Here is an 18,117-nt window from a genome sequence, read left to right as displayed (position 1 = left end):
TTTCACCGTTGAAAATTTTCATGCAATGTTCCACGTTAGTGCCGCAGTTTTTCTTCTTACTTCTTGCTGCAATCTAATTGAATCTTAATCTTAAAAATATTCTTAAAATTTAGAAAGTCTCAAACTGTTCGAATCGAACGTGTATTGAAGGATGGCGAATAAGTGTCCTAACTGCATACCCACCTACTTTTCAGTACATTCCACGTAGCGATTCTACACATTAGCGTAGCTAGCTTCACAGTTTCGTTGCAAAGGAAATTTTATTTCGTAAATGTGCCCTTTAAAATTGTATGCTAAGAAAATTACTCTATCTTCGTGTTTCGAGATACTTTTCTGAGTTGATGTAAATTTTTGATATTAAAGAATATACAGAATAATAGAACAACATAATACGAAGTAAATAGAAGATATTTGTATAACAAAATAAATGTAAAAAAATTGGTAATTTAACGTAGTAAAAATTGTGATTTACGATATACCGTGAAAAATGAAATACAGTTGATAGCAATAAGATCTTTCGGAATTTTCTTATCGTTGGTTACGCCATTGCTTAGACAAAATATACATCACAGGCTTTCTTGTTCTTCTCCGTCCTTTCACTCCACCATTTGTAGCATTTCAATATACATGCCTGATTTTGCACATTACTTCCTTCGTTGAATTCGCTCGAAGGCTCTTCTTTTTATGCGTTACGCGTTCAAGAACTTGTTTCGACGTTTTAGATCAAGTTATGTATACGTATACCTACTACACACGAATTCCTTGCTAGTGGAAAGTTTTTGCAAAATGTTCTCGAATCGATCATAGCGATCGATCTTTGTTTGAATAAATTAAACTTTATAGTTTTCCAGAATTTACGATCTCGCGGTCTCCTTAATTTGAATTGCAAGTTTACGTAAACGAATAAATTACCTTGCTTCATTTATTAATTCAACGATTATATAACTGTACTTGACTATGGTAATATCTTTATATCATACACGATATTCTATTTCTATTTAATAATCCAGTATCTAATTGGGAAATTTATTTTCACATGTAAATTGAAAATTTATTATCCTTTACCGTGCCAGTGAAATAGCGTTAGAATTGTTTTTTCTTATATTTCACTTATAAAATACTTGACCAAATTAAATTTATTCGGACAATTATCTTGGACAAATATTTTGTCTCAAGGTTATTTGAACAATACCCCGAATTATGTCACGGAATATACGGGCCGCTTATTTCCCGAGTCGGTTAACTCGACAAAACTATAAAAGTAGAGAAAGAACTGTCGAAACCATGTAAAATTATATATCGATCGATTGTTGCACGTTCAAATTTCAAACGTTAAAAAAAAAAGGAGTTTTCGCCCGTAAACGGTTTACATAAATGAGATAAAACGAGATCGAAAAATTCTCTAAAACTACGATCTTCGTCTGAGAAACGATGTAGAATCGATATTAAAAATCTTCCTTTTCTTCGAGCAGCTCCACGCTATATTATATTATTCGCGGGTTAACCATTTAGCGTATACTTCGAAATATCAAATTATGTAAGTAATGACGAGAATTTATTCGACTAACCGGACTTCTTTGCGGTGTGTTAGGCGTACAGTATAAGTGAACGCGCGAATAGTACCTCGAATCTGATATAGCACTTTGATCACCGTACCGCGATACTATACCTGTATCTTATAACTTTATGTAGCGGAAAAGCTGGCTGATTCTGTGAGATACGAATTGAAGGCCATGCTTAGAAAGTTCATTGTCCTTAGTATGGTTTACGGTATTTGAAATTCTGTCTTCTTCATTTTGATTTCGTTCGACTTGTTACGTATATCGACTAACACGAGATGTTACATTAATAATTAACGTCGGTTAACTGATGTATATATCGATGGTTGGATCAAAGGTCTGAGCGTTTAAGAATGAACATGTTCGAAACTGACGAACACTTCAGTTGCTGGAAAGATACTTCTATTAATAGAAACATACGCTGTTGAATATTTCTTTAGTGGGAAAAAAGGATACTGTTGAATATGAAGTAGATAAGACAACGCGCGTTAGAAACACGAACTGCTCGGAACACATCGTTGGTCAACTTTATAAATTGAAAAGTATGGAGAGGAAATGATGTTACGAAAACCTAAAAATGTAAATGTAACGTAGGAAAAAAAAATAAGAAAGAGAACTATGCCAGTTTGACATTTAGACACACGTTATCTTCTTGCGACGAAGGAATCCAATGTTTTTTTTTTTCATTTGTGTCCAACAAAATACGAACGTTGCATAATAATCGCATTGATACGCGGTATGTACATGCGTAGTAGTTGAAATATACGTGACAAAGATATACGCGGTATCAGCTTAAAAAATAAATTATGAAAGGCCTTCGTTTTGCGGTAACTCTACCGTTATTTTACGCTTACTGATCGTACGTTACAACCATTCACGTTTCAAGGAACTTTCAATAATTGCTATGTATTGTTTTCGTCAGTGTAGTATCTACTTTTTGTATTCGTATTTCGTGCGCAGCTAATTAAAGAAAGCTTCGCAAATATGCGTTACGCTCGTGTCATTCTATTTGATATTCCTGTTGAGTCTTCGAACTTTTATGTAACTTACGCAACTCAATAACAGATCTCGTTAGTCTTCGTTGTAACAGTTACGTGAATTTTGAAAGCAAGCTATCTCACGTTTTTTTTTTATCTTTCCTGATAATAAAGTTAATAATAATCCTTATCGGTGTATCAGGATGTTAAAATCGAAGAAATTCTGAATAAGTGAAACAATGACATAGGTATTTAGTTTTCGAATTTAAATTTTTCACCATTATTCCATATCTTTCTTTCCCCTGCGTTTAACGAAAGAATAAAAATTAATGTAACAAAGGAAATATGAAAAGAGATATTAGATTTTCTATTGTCCAATTGCGTAATGGTAATAAACGTATTGTTTGCCAGACGTGTACAATTACTCATGTTGCTTGACTGCCTGTGTAGCACCGGACACGTAAGATTACGGATTTTGCATATTTTAGCAGAGGTCTACGTACTGTAATTTTCCTTTGAAGGCAAGAGCCATGGCTCTTGCGAAAAGTATATATTCCAAAAGCTACATTTTGCGTAACTGCGAATATTTTCGCTGTTCGTAAATAGAAAATTGTACATTACAGTTATTCAGACGAATCAATATTTAAACGATCTTTTAATCTTCTTTATCGATTAAAAAACGATTACGTTTTATTCTACGCACGAATATAAGCGAAAAATTCCACGTCTTTCGCTTACTCCCGTAGCTAACTAGGAAAATTCGTATACACCAAATAAATGTACAAACTCGGTTTTCGGAATCAGATACAATGCCTCGATTGGAAAGTAGATTTATTCTACGTTTCCTCTCCTCGTCGGTTGTACCATCGATTTTTACACATACTATAGAATATAATTCAAGTAAACGTGTACGCATTTCATGAATAGTAATTTCATGATTCAATTCATTGCGTTGATGTTCCATATACAGGGTGGTTGGTAAGTACTGGTACAAGCGGAAAGGGGGTGATTCTACGCGAAAAAAAAGTCGAAAATATAGAATAAAATTTTTTTTTAATTTTTCCATCGAGACACCGATCTACAGTGAGATCCGTTACAACGAGACGCGACAAAGTGCACGCGTACCGAGCCAAAATTCAAAGTCGATTTTCTCGAAAACAAAGCCTCGAACGAAAAATTGTTATTCTATATTTCCCACTTCTTTTTTCGCCTAGAATCACCCCCTTTCCGCTTGTACCACCAATTACCAACTACCCTGTATAATTCATTCTCCTTTCCTATACAATTCATCGCTATTTAAGCGCGTGTACATTTTCTCAACCTCCCTCTGTGTATCATCGTCTCACAAAGGTTAAAGATGAATATCCCTCAGTTACATGCGTACAGATTTATTTAAACACTACCGATAGGTTGTGCTTCCTACGGGTACAAGTGCTCTTACGTGACCGACACGTTAATTATGCATAAAAGAACGTCGTGGTGGGCGCCTATGTTTTTCGCACGGCTACTCGTTCGTACGACCGGTCGTGATATGTGAAAGTAATTAATTGTTAAGTTCATCACCGATGCTAATTCACTCGAGCGTAGTTCTTGCTCTTTCCTTTCGTTATATCCGCTTTCCATTGTTCTCCGTTATGCCAGCTGGTTTCATGGCGGGCATCCGCTAACCGGAAACAATATGAAAAAAAAAGGAAAAAGAACATGATACCAGGAGGATCAACACCTACGCTCGAGTTAGGAAGAAGGAGAAGTTCCTCTCTCCGTTTTTTTGTCCGGTTTCTTCGTGTTGATTCTCTGAGAATTGGCATTTTCCTTTCTTGCATTCACTTGCATCCTTATGGGGGAAGTTTCGTGCACGTTTTATTCGAAGGAATTCGTACATGAATATTGATGTTGGAGAAAGATTCATCGGGCTGGTAAAGAAAGATTCTCGAGGAATTGTTTAGTCGAAAGATCTACGAACACGATCGAGACGCGTGTCTATGAACACGCGCGTGCTATACTGCGAAGCTCGGTTTATTTCTAATGAATTTTTTTTTATCGAATTTATCAAACGCAGCAAGCAAATTTTCTACATTTTTGAGAAAATTATCTACCTACATGTACATGTATGTGCTATTTGTAAGTACACGGACAATTTGGAACCTTAACTAGCGTTCATAGTTTAAGCGTAGGAATGGACGATGAATTAGTAATTAGGAGCGACGTTTCCTATCTTTTCGTGGAATCACCGGGTTTTACAATTAAATTACCGGTTGGAGATAGTAAGTAGAATTAATCTTACGTACTAGCGCGATATGTCTGCTCTGCAAAAAGATTTAAAAACAGATTCAATGCTGAAAGAGTTAAAGTCAAACTTTTCTCTGATGAAGTATCTACGTTACTTTTTATATATTTTGCCAGTGCCACTAAAAGTAGGACAAGTCGTTTCAATAACTTCAGCAGAGTTTTTTTGTAATAAGAAACACGAAACACCATTTTACAAGAATGTAATGTAACGTGATATCTCGTATCGCTATGATCGCAGTCTGTCGTATATCCTTCTATACATAGAGTTATACATAGAGTACAAGAGTATACATAGATATTTGAAAAATTATATAAAATTTCATAATATTTCATAACTCTATCAGTTATCACATTTATTATGAGTTATAAAATACAAAGAAATGTTTTTTTTATTATATATTATTTTATATTACATTTCTTATTATGATGTTATTTTAATTGATATATAATGTACTTTCTCTGTAATTATTTCAATAATTTTAACAATTTGCTAGTCTCAGGCAACGCATTACCATCGACCAATTGTAACTTCCTCGCCTGTGAAATTACTCGGTGGAATTTACCTTCTGCTTTTACTATTTAAAGAATTCCCTGATTTTACGCTAGATGGCAGGACACTGTAGGACGATAAACGCTTATATTGTAACCTTTAATATTTTCCAATATTTTGTTACAGTACGCTTATAATTTATTATTCGTTTAATATAGAATTTCACTCAATATAGTATTTAAAATTTTATAAAAAAGAAGTTATATTCTATTCCTCTTATTAACAATTTACAATTTTAAAAACCAATTGCTTTTACTAGCTTTATTAAAAATTAGAAAAGAAGACTAAGAAATCCCGATGCAAGATATCGGTGCAAGTACGTAATTCGTTTATTTACAGACCAAATCGATATTTCAATTTCTATCGTTTCATTTATTTTGAATCTTGAATTGCATTATTATTTTTGCTATTACCCTTAACGTTTAACAATTCTAATTTTATCGTCGAAGAATAATCTATTGTATATTTATAATTCACAACGGAATATTATCATCTCATTTAGATTCTTCCCCTTTCACAATTCGCGATGCAAACGAAAAATGTTGAGCATAACATTTCAATTTCACGCATCGTTAGAAGCTATGCGAAGTGTAATGCGCGAGGGAAATTATAAAATCTGTACTTTGTACTTTAATGTGAGCACCACTTTCGTAGAATACCTGTGCTCGAATTATTCTGAATTATTTAAGTAAAAAGGTAGACATATACGTTACACTTCTCGCTAGAACCTCTCATCGAATTACAAGACTCTTGAAATGATAAGCGTATCAATTTCTCGATTAAATTACTTGCAAATGGACAAAAACGATATAAAAAATTCTACGGCAAAAGGCTTTTAATTTACTGAAGGTTACGTATTTTATACTCAATGAAATATTTGCGAAAGTGTATTATACAATTGTTTTTCGTTAATTTCGTATATTAACCTCCACAAAGTGAGCGGAAGAGCTTTTGTTTTGCAAAAATATATTTCATACACTTTTGTATATCAGCTTTTCAGAAGTCGAACCGATAAACTCCAATTTTTCTAAGCTTTTCAAGTTCATTAGCCAAGTACACGATTAACGCCCAACATTTAAAAAAGCAATTATACAGGGTGGTTGGTAACTGGTGGTACAAGCGGAAAGGGGGTGATTCTACGCGAAAAAAGAAGTCGAAAATATAGAATAAAAATTTTTTTTTTTTTTTAATTTTTCCATCGAGACAACGATCTATAGTGAGATCTGTTATAACGAGACGCGATAAAGTGCACGCGTACCGAGCGAAGATTCAAAGTCGATTTTCTCGAAAACAAAGCCTCGAACGAAAAATTTTTATTCTACATTTTCGACTTCTTTTTTCGCCTAGAATCACCCCATTTCCGCTTGTACCGCCAGTTACCAACCACCCTGTATATTTCCATAAGTTCGTCCATCGCAAGAGAACGTTGATACGAGTGATATCGAGCTTCCATGTAAACCTTCAAAAATAATTCTCGCAACGTTATGGCTACGTTTATGCATTTTTTGGTTTTAAGTAAAAAAATGTAAAGTTCGAAAAATCTAGAAAATGCGCGTAATATGTAAAATATTCAAGCTAGAATACTTATTGTAATATCTAGCGGACGAAATAAATTCGTTTTAGAATCTATCTAGAATTTATTTTTTTTTTTATTTTTTTTTTTTTTTAGTTATGTTCATAAAAATATAAAATTGCGCGAATATCCGCAGTCTGGCTGTCGCTTTGCTTCACCTTGCAATTTTCAGTTTCGTCAATGTGACTTCTGAGCGAGTCATATTTTTTAATAAGAAGGTTGCGACGCGGACCTAAAGCTAGTTGACCTGTGTTAAAAGATGCTGACACGGTGACGTGAGATTAAAACGACGAAACCGAAGGCAGGAATATCGAAAAATAGAAGAAAAGAAGGAGGCCGTGTCAAAATCTGATGACTCGTCGCTCTTACGATAACGTTGAGAAGAATCTGATAAACGTCACGCTAATTGTCAGCGGTATCCGCGAACTCTTTTCGCGTTTGCCAAGTTCAACGTGAAAGTTCGCTTTTCAATGCACATCGTGCACAGTCTGCGTCATCCGAGTGAAACGCGTGTTTTTTTTTTCGCTCTTTTTATCCCTGAAAGTGAAAGAATGAAACGCGCCTCCTGCCTGAGAAGAAACACATTATAAAAAGATTGTAATCTCTTATTTAAAAAGATTTACAACGAATTAGCGCTAATTAAAATAGCTGTCGAAAATTTCCTGCGAACTTATTATGCCAATTATAGTTACACATTAACGAAATTCCTCTTATGAAACATTCAAGTAACTGTCGTTCGTATTATAATTACGCAACAGGCTTCTATGTATTTAACAGTTCATTATCGAGCTGGTACGTGGACAAAAGGATTGTAACTGGCATAAGCCTCGATACGATCGACGAAATCGATTTAACACAGCACGTTATTTCACAATTTATTTCTATTACGCGATAGCGTTCTCCCTTCCTTCGTCTTTTTTGGCAAAAATAATTTGTATATTATCATAGTTAGACAGCACCAGTAGAACATCGATGTACCAAGTGTTAGTAAGAGTTAACATTTTTATTTTATTAGGAAATAATAAATGCGCAATATTTTTCGTTTCATATTATTTTACTGAATTACGTATGATCCATTATGATCGTTTCGATAGAACAAGATGAATCATACGTGATTCAGTAAAATAATATGAAACGAAAATTGCTGTGCATCTATTATTTCCTTATAAAAGGAAAGAAACTTTTCGGACGACCTAATACATACGTAATAAGACTACAGTGAGTTGAAAAGTCTGTACTAAATGTACCATAGCGCAACGCACCTTAAGAGTTAATATTCAGATAAAGTTATTTAAGCCACAATGAGATGCAAATTTTATTTTACGAGATAAGAGCTAATAATATCTAGATATGGTTAATATTTACACCGTGGTGGGCTAGAGATTCTGCTAAATGTACAATAGTATATTTGCTGAAAGAGGAGTAAAGTTCTTTCACCGTGCAATTTTGTCCGAGGTTTCAAGTTGCTGCGTGAAGCTACAATATTAACGAGCAAGGGGTGGAAAAGAGGGAAGAACATTGAAGTAGCGGCACTGGTTCTCCAAGGAGGACTATAGAGCATAAGACTCAGACCTCTAGTTGTAAGGCTGAAGAACACGGGAGGGCTTATCGTACTGTCTGAAAGGGATATTGTGCGAAGTCCCATGGCACATGCTTTTTACATCGTCTTCTTGGACTCGAGTTGGTGATAACACCGAAGCTCGCTCGTTTCTCAGTTTCGTGTCCGTGCTATCCATGGCAGTTTCAGATTTCGAGATCAATGAAGTTATCGTACTAGAAAAATTACTATGAAGCGTATACAGAGTATCCTACGCGATTCACGTCCATTCTGAGTATAACGACATTTTCTGCTCATAATTACGCCCACATACAGTGGTTATAAAAATTATTTGGACGTACATCTATTTTTCAATGAGACGTTCTTTTTATATCGATCTATTTCTTATTTCGTATAATTTGGCTGACAAAATTATCGAAGTAATTAGACTGCGAATTTTTATGTATTTACGCGATATTTAAAATACGTGCAGCACGAAGAATTATACAGGGTGGTTGGTAACTGGCGGTACAAGCGGAAAGGGGGCGATTCTACGCGAAAAAAGAAGTCGAAAATATGGAATAAAAATTTTTCGTTCGAGGCTTTGTTTTCGAGAAAATCGACTTTGAATTTTGGCTCGGTACGCGTACACTTCATCGCGTCTCGTTATAACGGATCTCACTGTAGATCGTTGTCTCGATAGAAAAAATTAAATAAAAATTTTTATTCTATATTTTCGACTTCTTCTTTCGCGTAGAATCACCCCCTTTCCGCTTGTACCACCAGTTACCAACCACCCTGTATAAAATATTCAAAAGAATATCGGGTACAATTTTTAGTAAGAAAATAAATTTCTATTCGAATTCTATTTCTTTAGACGCGTCCATAAAGATATAAATTTATATTAAGTTTTTCATGATATTTAAGAAATTAAATCTTTCATGCACTCGTATTCGCTATCTGATATAAACGTTTGTTATCTGAATTACTCATTATTATTGTAATAATATTTAATCTTTACAAGAATATTTAAAATTGTCACTAATGAGTGTAATTCTATCGTTGTGCATAATATGAAATGCTAGTCGTCATGCATAAAAATACAGTCATTATAAAATCGTATATAACTTACAGCTATTTCGTGCCACTTTGTTATAATATTTTGTCAATTACGTATGACGCGTACTGTAAAATATATGCATCTATAATCTTTGTTTCTAGCTTACGTAAACCTCCAAGTATATGGAAAAATGCGTGAACAGTAGATAGATAAGTTTTGTCAGAAAAATTGTAAGTTATCTGCTCTCTTATAAGGTGTAGAAGCAGAAGAGGGAAAGATAAGATAAAAGAAAGAAAATTGTCTTGGAGTAACGCGATGATTAGAAATTTCTATTAAATTTTTATGGATAAATCATAGTTGATAAGAAATTAGATATTTGATAAATCTGGCCTCAATCTAATATAGCAATGAACGTTTAATATGAAATGTAAATAGAGACCACTGGTAATACGTAGGCTCTTAATAGAAAAGAGGAAAATTACTATGAAATACTTAGATATTTATACTAAAGCTGAGCGTAAAATACTCTAATTATTATCGGAGCAAAATATCTTGGAAATTTTATTAAACTGAGAAATCGTTCTACGGGATTCGTTTAACGCAAGGACTAAAATTCCCGAAATATTTAAAAAATCATACTTTATTAGAAAACAAGCAAAAACAATATTATTTTTAACGAAGTAATAAATTACGCTGGACAAAGAATATATACATATACGTATTTATTGTTACGTAGAATTATATCCTGCAGCAAAATATTCTTGGAAAGAGCTATAGGAAAATTTACAGAAATTGTTTTCAAATTTTTATTTCCACGCAATTTAAAGATATAAATATTTTAACGCTAAAATAAAATTTAAGATATCGTATACACATCGTATGTCGTATGCGTGCAACAATATAATTCCATTTCTTATGAATGAAAGGTCTCGTGACCAACGAGTATAGTATATTCAATGGACCGTTGGAAAGTCTGACTTATTCACCAGAAACATAACGTCTCGTTGTCGGTACCTACTACGTAAATTAAGTAATTTTACTAAAATACACGAGAGGTACGAATTCTTCGTCTGACATTTAATTTTCCGCTCGTTGCGTATTCTGTAACGCGTGTGCTTTCACAGCAACATCCACGTAAGTCAAAATGCACGCGTTCACGTAGTTACGCGTGTACTCGTGAACACAAAAGAGACGCAGACATACAGTCATTTTCACAAGTGGCGATTATTAATTTAGACCATCTAATCGTTTAGGTAGTTACGTAATTGTGTAACACCGAATGTTTTCTAGAACCGAACGTGCCAAACCGAGCCAAGTAAATCGTCAGGTTTATCATTGAAACGAATAATTTGCTTCAATTTACAAGTTCTCGCGATCGCGTATCATTCATTGAAATCTGCCAAAATTCGTTAAATCTAGTTATAGTCTTAGTTGCGAGAAACGATCATAATATTTCTGGTAGATTATTTTCCTTTTCCAATTATGTCGTTAATTCTTCGTACGTCGAACATTCTTCTTTTCGTAAAGTGACATTAAAATCGAGAAATCAACAGAGATATATCTATAGTGCTATATTTTTCTCCTGTCGTCTTCGTATGTTCACGACGAACGTTCGAGCTTCCTGTAGCAACACTTACCGAAGTGACAAAATCTTGCAGAAGATCAAACCTGAAAAGAATGTATATTTAAACGCGAGCCTACCATTAGGTAGGGTAACACTTACTGAAAAAACAAGCAGTATATTTATAGATATCCAGACGAAGAAGAAGATGCACTTACTCAAAACATTCGATTTAAAAATACAGATTCAAATTAATCGTAATACAAAGTATCGATCGGCAGCCAGATAAATCTGCCTTGAATTTCAAATGAGAAGTATAAGTATCTCCGTATTACCTAAAATGGATTTAATTTTCGCTAAATACTGCGACAAACATATCGTTACGTATACGAAACACAAAGAGCCGAGAATAGCTTAGTTAAGCTTAATCGATAATCAACTGTGTCATAACGCAAAATTGAAATAAAATTTATTAGAATAACAAGCAAAATGTTACAAATAGTTGAACATAGAAAGGGGAAGAAAACGAGGAAGAAGAATGGATTGAACTTAGAAAGGCGTTGTAAATTACCATCGAACGAATAAAATTAATTAAAAAAAGAAAAGAAACAAAGTATTATATACGTGATATTTCGATCTCACGATTTCCCAAAATTGCATAAGAGGCGTTCACCTAATCGGCAAGGTATAACGCGTAACTATACTTGAACCATTGGAACGTAGAACCAGCCAGGAGGCCCCTTTGCACAACAATTTTCTAAGTAACAATTTCAGCGAATCGACGATTGACAAGTTGTAGATTGTACTTTGCACTTTTATAATTTCATATCGAGTAGTACAATTGGGTAGCTCGTAAGCGAAGATTAAAAGCGAAAGAACGTGATAAGTCAGGTTTCTCGCTTTTCACGCCGGAACAATTTCAGAATTCAGTACATCCGATCGACCAATTCCAAAATTGTCCTTTTAATCGACTCTGTGCTTGAACGTGCCTTCGTAACTTAAGAAACGAGCAATTCAGAAGCCACACTGATCGACTCCATAAATTGGAAAATAGAGAATAACGATGCTATGGACATTACTTTAAATCGTTTTTCCAATCTACCGTTACTCGTGTCACTTTCTCGCGGTAACTGGACTTGTGGAAGCGAATCGTCTGTCTCTTCAAAATTCAGCGTTAAATCACGTTATCCGTGCGATGAAACCGGAAAATCGACAAAAAGTCGGCTTCGCCGCTTCGGCTTTTAGGCGGCTGAAATATCGTTTGTCATAGCGTTAACACATCGAAAACATTGAAATATCGTTTGCTCGAACAATTATGCCTTTGGCTAGAGCAAACAGATTCTTCCCGCTTTTACCCATTTTACATGAAAAATATTGTTCTCGGGATATAAAGCGACGCGAAGAAACAAGAAATCAACAGAAACGTGGCTATCACGCGTTCTACCGCTATCCGTGAAACCATGAAAATTCAGCCGTGTGTAAAGCTCGACTCAATTCCTTACCGAACTTGTCATTACCCCTTTGTAACTGATCGCTCGTGAAATTTCGCTAACGATCTTAGTTCAATCGCGCAAGAGGTCCGTTGTAACGCGATTAGCGGCCAGCCAGGAGTCACAGGAACACCTTGGTGGGTGGGTACGTGCGAAAACGTGGAACGTTAAACGTCAAACCCTTGGCGCGCACGAGAACGTTAAACGTTTGGTGGTCCGCTTTTTGTGCACGTTGCTGTATGAGAGAATAGAGGGAGGCCGGCAAACAGCGTACTTACAATTAGATATAGGAACACATCGAAAGGCGAGCGCGGGCGCACTCGTGACATCAGTCGTTCGCAGTCTACGCGAGTGGCACGGCGCGCGGTGTGCGGTGGCGTCGCGACGCCGGCGCAGTTTCGTCGATCGATTCCACGTTTTGCTAGCCGTGTACTCTCTCTCTCCGTTGGGTGGTGTGCAAGCGAGGTGGAACGGAGACGGCCAACTAGAAGGAAGAAACGGCTACGCGTTGAACGAGGAAGGAGCTCGAGGGTGAAGAAGAAGCGAGAAAGAGAGGGCGGGTGGCGAGGGTGAGAAAGAGAGTGACAGACGAGGAGTGGGCGAGGAGGGACGAAAAGGGAGAGCCGGACGAGGTATTGGTGCGCGTGTCTTTCGGCGACAACGCGTACGAACTGAACGTGTGCAGGACCCGAAAAAGGTGACAGATTACGGGGAAGGTTTGCTCGGGCCGAAAAAACTGGCCGGTACTTTCGGCTGTGTGCCTCCCTCGGTTAAAAATATTCGCGCACAGCGGTGCAGGATGTCAGCGTTGCGGATTTAGAAGAGACAAACGTAACCTTCTCGCAGGCTGGACGCCGGGATCGATCGTAATACAGTCTTCTTAACAGCCGGCTGACACTGGCCCGAAGACATGGATTACCGGTCTATTGGCACCAGGTGCGAGGATGATTGCCTGGAGAACGAGAAAGGAATCGGTTTTGCGGTAAGGGATGCATCCTTCTATGTGTTTTCGATCGACCATCGTTTCGTCGTAACTTTCACGCTATGACACATCGTGACCACTTTTGCGCGATAGATATTGCCTTATCCTCGATAGCCCGTTCTCTCTTTGCCGGGTGTTGCTCTAAGATGGTCTACGAGACGTCACCTGGGTTGTGTTTGTCCGAATATATCTCCTCGTCCATGTAAGATCTGGGTCTCCCTTGACGCAGTGCATCTGGTGATAAATAATACGAAGAAGATTAATGCCGTTTGTGACGACACATTGCGAAATTCATGCGCCAAAACAACGCACGATGAATATCTGCCCCGTACGTGCAGTCGCTGTGCAAGGGCTTGGACGTTAAATTACCAATCAAGAGGATTTTATCGCAATCGCTGTAGAGGGACGATAAGAAAAATGATTCATTATCGTCGAGTGGAAACCACGTGTCAAAATTTGTTTTTAATCGGATAAAACGATTCTAAATTATGCCACTTGACCGAGTGCAACGCTCCTTGCATCAATTACACAAGGAATTTCTTTTTTGTGGCCATCGGATTTCGTTTGATTTTTCTTTTACGTGATTTCTCTTGCAGAGGGAAGCGGATATCGACGAGTTTATACGCGTTTCGTTTTCCTTGTATTTTCATTGGGAAGCACTTAAACGCGACTCTGTGACTCGTAGAACGAGTATACGAAAAGCGTAGAGAAGTTCGTCGATTTGGGAACGTAGTTGCTCTATTTCTGGACTTTAAATCGGGTTACCTCGCATTTTTGAGATTTTGGTTTCACCGTGCAGTTACCTGGCACGTGTGATCATCGATGCATCACAATCTTACGATTGATACGTTACGTCGAACGGACTGTATACGATATCCATTTTTAATATCATACAGCAGTTGTGCTACGAGTTTGTTCTTCGAGTTTTGTTTCGTCGTCGCTGTTATCTAGTTATCAAATTATGAATCATTCAAGAAAAAAATATTCCACGTATTTCGTGCTCGATATAATCGATCACAGATTAGTTGAAAATTTATCAAGTTGTATATTTGCAGAAAGTAAACGGTGCAAGTGTCGTACAATTAGAGGTACGCGTGAATGAAAAATCCATATCCAATTTGAAAATGAGGACGGTAATTAGATCAGGTTCTTACCTGCGTAAATCGACAAGAAACAAATTGAAACATTTTATAAAACAACGAGTAATCTTGTTCCATTGCAAAACAAGATTTTTCATTATTCGAGAATATAATTCGATACGAAAGGATTAATCACGGCGATATTAAGTATATAAAATAATACGATTAATCCACAAAACATTGTGTTAATAAAGGACAACAATGTCACAAAGGAAATGTACATTTTATACCAAAATAAAAAAAAAAAATACAGAAAATAAAAATTTCCTCGTTTGTTCGTCTTTACAATTTTATATGCACTTTCATTTGCGAATAAAATTAACAGTTGCCTGACACTGATATGTATTTTAAAATATTAAATAAAATATTAAAATATTAAATATTACAAAATACTGTCAATACCAGGGATTAAACTAATTATTTCGAGATAATGATCAACGCAATTTTATCATACAACCGATATAACGATGTTTATATTATGCAACAATATTCTCGTGTTACCTAAATATATAATTATTAGAATTGCCGCAACGATAAAGTTTTTAACGAAAAACGCTACTGACCTTTTCAATTAGAACATTGTTCGACGAAGTACGTACCTTGTAGCAGATAGCTGAACTATCGATTAACATTGACCGATCTTTCGTATTGTATATCCCATATTACTTAAAATAGAAATCCTAGCTATGAACCTGTCCACTTTTGTTGGTCGTATTTTTCTGCCCTTGGTATACATATTTGTCCGCGTAACATCGTAACGTATGTAACAGCGAAGATAATAATTATCGTCTAGCCAAGTCGCTATTCGACCTTAAACCTTAGATTAATTCATGATCGTGCGTATTTTGAATTATCTTTGGCAAGCCGCGTCTAACGCAAGCAAGTACTTTCTCGCGAGATTGTAACAAGTAAAAATAACGCGGTGTGTGATGTAAACAGCTGCGTAAAAGGAGTGCACGTCCGTTTTATCGATCTCTAAACGCTCGCAGAGAAAGTGCAAAGGACATAAAGACTCGACGCGTTGCTAAAAGATTCCCGACATTCTCAGCGTTCTTACTCTCCAGTACTTTTCTTTGCTGATGTTTCAGAACGAGCATAAGGGCGCGTCGAAACGTGGCGGCTCGCATACGCGCGGCACGGCAATGTCCTTTGGCTTTCGACGAAGACCGGCCTCCGGGATACCGATGCCGATAACGAGCTACACCACCGAATCGAGCATGCTGCATCCACGGTCGAAATCGGCCGGACCAGAACAGAATCGTAGACGGGATGACGACACCAGTCAGACTATTCACAATTCGTCATCCGGCAGATCGACGCCGCGGCTCGCTCCGCCCAAGAAAGAATCCAGCGGGATTGCCGTTAGGACGAATCGTTTCGGGTATCGGCAGTCGCAACCGAAATTCACCAACAAAGTCAGCGACATTTGCAGCAGTCACACGGTGAGCCATTACAATCAGGAGAAGCTACAACAACACCAGCAACAAGAGGGTTTCGTGAAACAGCCGCACAGGGTGGGCCAAGTTTCGAACGTGCCGCAACCGACAAAAGTGAAATCGTCACCGGTACATAATACCGTTTCGTACAACAATGCTAATACTATGCATACGGACGCAAATCGCAGAGTATCAGGCATTCCAGAGCCAATCGGCAGGTATACTCTGCACGCCAGACATCTGCCTCTACCTCAGTACGCTGTAAGAATGACCGATGCGAACTCGAAGGTGGCGAAAACCGCGGCGAATCAAAGCAGAAAGGTGTCCGCGGCGTCGAAGAGCTCGACGAGCTCGAAGGAGGGCTCGAGCACGGAAGATTCCGGTGTCGGAAGTCAGCTAGGTTGCGCGGGCGAGACCGATTCCAGGGGCGTGGATTATACGGATGGATCTTTAACAAGAAGGCGTGGTATGGGTAGATCTAGGAACTTGAGGATGGTCGTAAATGGGAAAAGTTTCGATGTCAGGGATGTAAGGGACGACGATAGCACGGTCACCGAGATATCTGTTATACCGTTGCCAAAAACATTCATCGCGGCCAACACCGGCCTGGTACGAGAGAGAACCACGCAATATCAAAGGATCGTAAATAAGGACAATAGGTATATCGAATCTACGACGTCCATGTCTACCACCTCGTCAGAGGGTTACGACGAAGGATTAGGCGAAGAGAAAGTTTACAAAGACAGATCACATTCCGAGAAGATTCCTTCTATTAAGTCAGACTTCAGTCCACCGAGTTCCGATGACCCTGAATACGGTCATGGAGAAGCTATGGCCGACGAGTATTCGTTGAGCTCGAGCGACGAATGTCAACGTTCTATGTCTGTACAACACATGCAAACTTCATCTTCGAGTATGTCTAAGTCTGGAACGCTCCCAAAAACTCCATTGCGTTCCGTGCTTCTTACCATCGAAGATCCTGCGTTCGCCGCAGCTGCGGCTACGTCAACAACCCTTATAGATGACGAAACCTCGCCTGTTGATAGTCTTTTCGACAGTCTCACGGCTAGTATTACTCAGTCGGACACGAAAGCTCCGAAAAGGGAGAACGCGATGGAACAATCTGGCATCGTTATAGACGATGACAGTCCTGGAACGCCAACCAACGCCTCGAATTCGTTAAGCTTATCGGAGGGCAGAGAGTTTTTTGACGATGAGATCGCTGATCAACCTGGGCTTGTTTTTGACGATTCGAGGGCTGGCGCTGAAACACAATCTGCTATGGCTAGTCAAGTGGTCACCGAGAACAGTCACACTCTGGTCGAGTCTAGTCCTAAAACAGGTGAATATTTCAGAAATTTATGCGACTAAATTATTCTATTTATGTCGATGTGTTTATTACATTTAACTTACTGTAGTCTCTAAAAGTACGTACATTTTAATTTGGAACGTAATTTATCGACGAGCGATACATAGAATTGCACAGTTTCGATCATGTAAAGTTATATACATATTTTAAATAAACAGTATGACAAATATTTACAAATTATTATTTTTTTCAGGCACTGGACATGGAAAAAACGTAACCAATAGCCCTCACCATGGCAAACGAATAAGTCGAGCTGGCAGTGTCGACACTTTATCTCCTTGTGAATCTATCGCTTCTGATGATTTGATATTGGATTACGAACACAGCGATGCGAGCTCTTACGAAGAAAATCAACATCGGTTGGTATTTTCTTCCATACTCTTCGAATGTACAAATTTCTATATGTAAAATGTTTCATCTGCTTTGTATGTTTTAAGTAAGATGATGCGCTTTATATATTTCTCGAATCTTTGTTGTTAAAACGGTATACACTGGCTAGACATATTAGAACATCTACTTGTTATGTTTATTAGAAAATTCTAATAAATTTGATTTTATTTGGTATTTTATATCACAAGGCTTATATGGTGCGAAT

The 18,117-nt window shown here is 37.3% G+C and overlaps 1 protein-coding gene across 12 annotated transcripts in view; it reads left to right on the top strand.

The window, feature by feature from the left end:
• Positions 1-18,117, top strand: part of LOC126864796 (putative mediator of RNA polymerase II transcription subunit 26) — a 70,424-nt gene that overhangs the window by 8,670 nt on the left and 43,637 nt on the right. For 11 of the 12 annotated variants that reach the window (XR_007689345.1, XM_050616549.1, XM_050616545.1 and 8 more), the window contains 2 exons: positions 15,806-17,495; positions 17,716-17,881. Coding sequence is in view for 11 of the 12 variants with exons in the window: in XM_050616549.1 (XP_050472506.1) it covers positions 15,806-17,495; positions 17,716-17,881 (1,856 nt within the window). In the remaining variant the exon portion in view is untranslated. Of the gene's footprint in view, positions 1-13,239; positions 13,579-15,805; positions 17,496-17,715; positions 17,882-18,117 lie in introns of those variants that run through there. The other variant, XM_050616547.1, reaches the window with a different exon arrangement.

The sequence above is a fragment of the Bombus huntii genome, chromosome 4 (genome assembly GCF_024542735.1).
Source record: "Bombus huntii isolate Logan2020A chromosome 4, iyBomHunt1.1, whole genome shotgun sequence".
Lineage (NCBI taxonomy): Eukaryota > Metazoa > Arthropoda > Insecta > Hymenoptera > Apidae > Bombus > Bombus huntii.
This window is presented reverse-complemented; position numbering and strand designations above follow the sequence as displayed.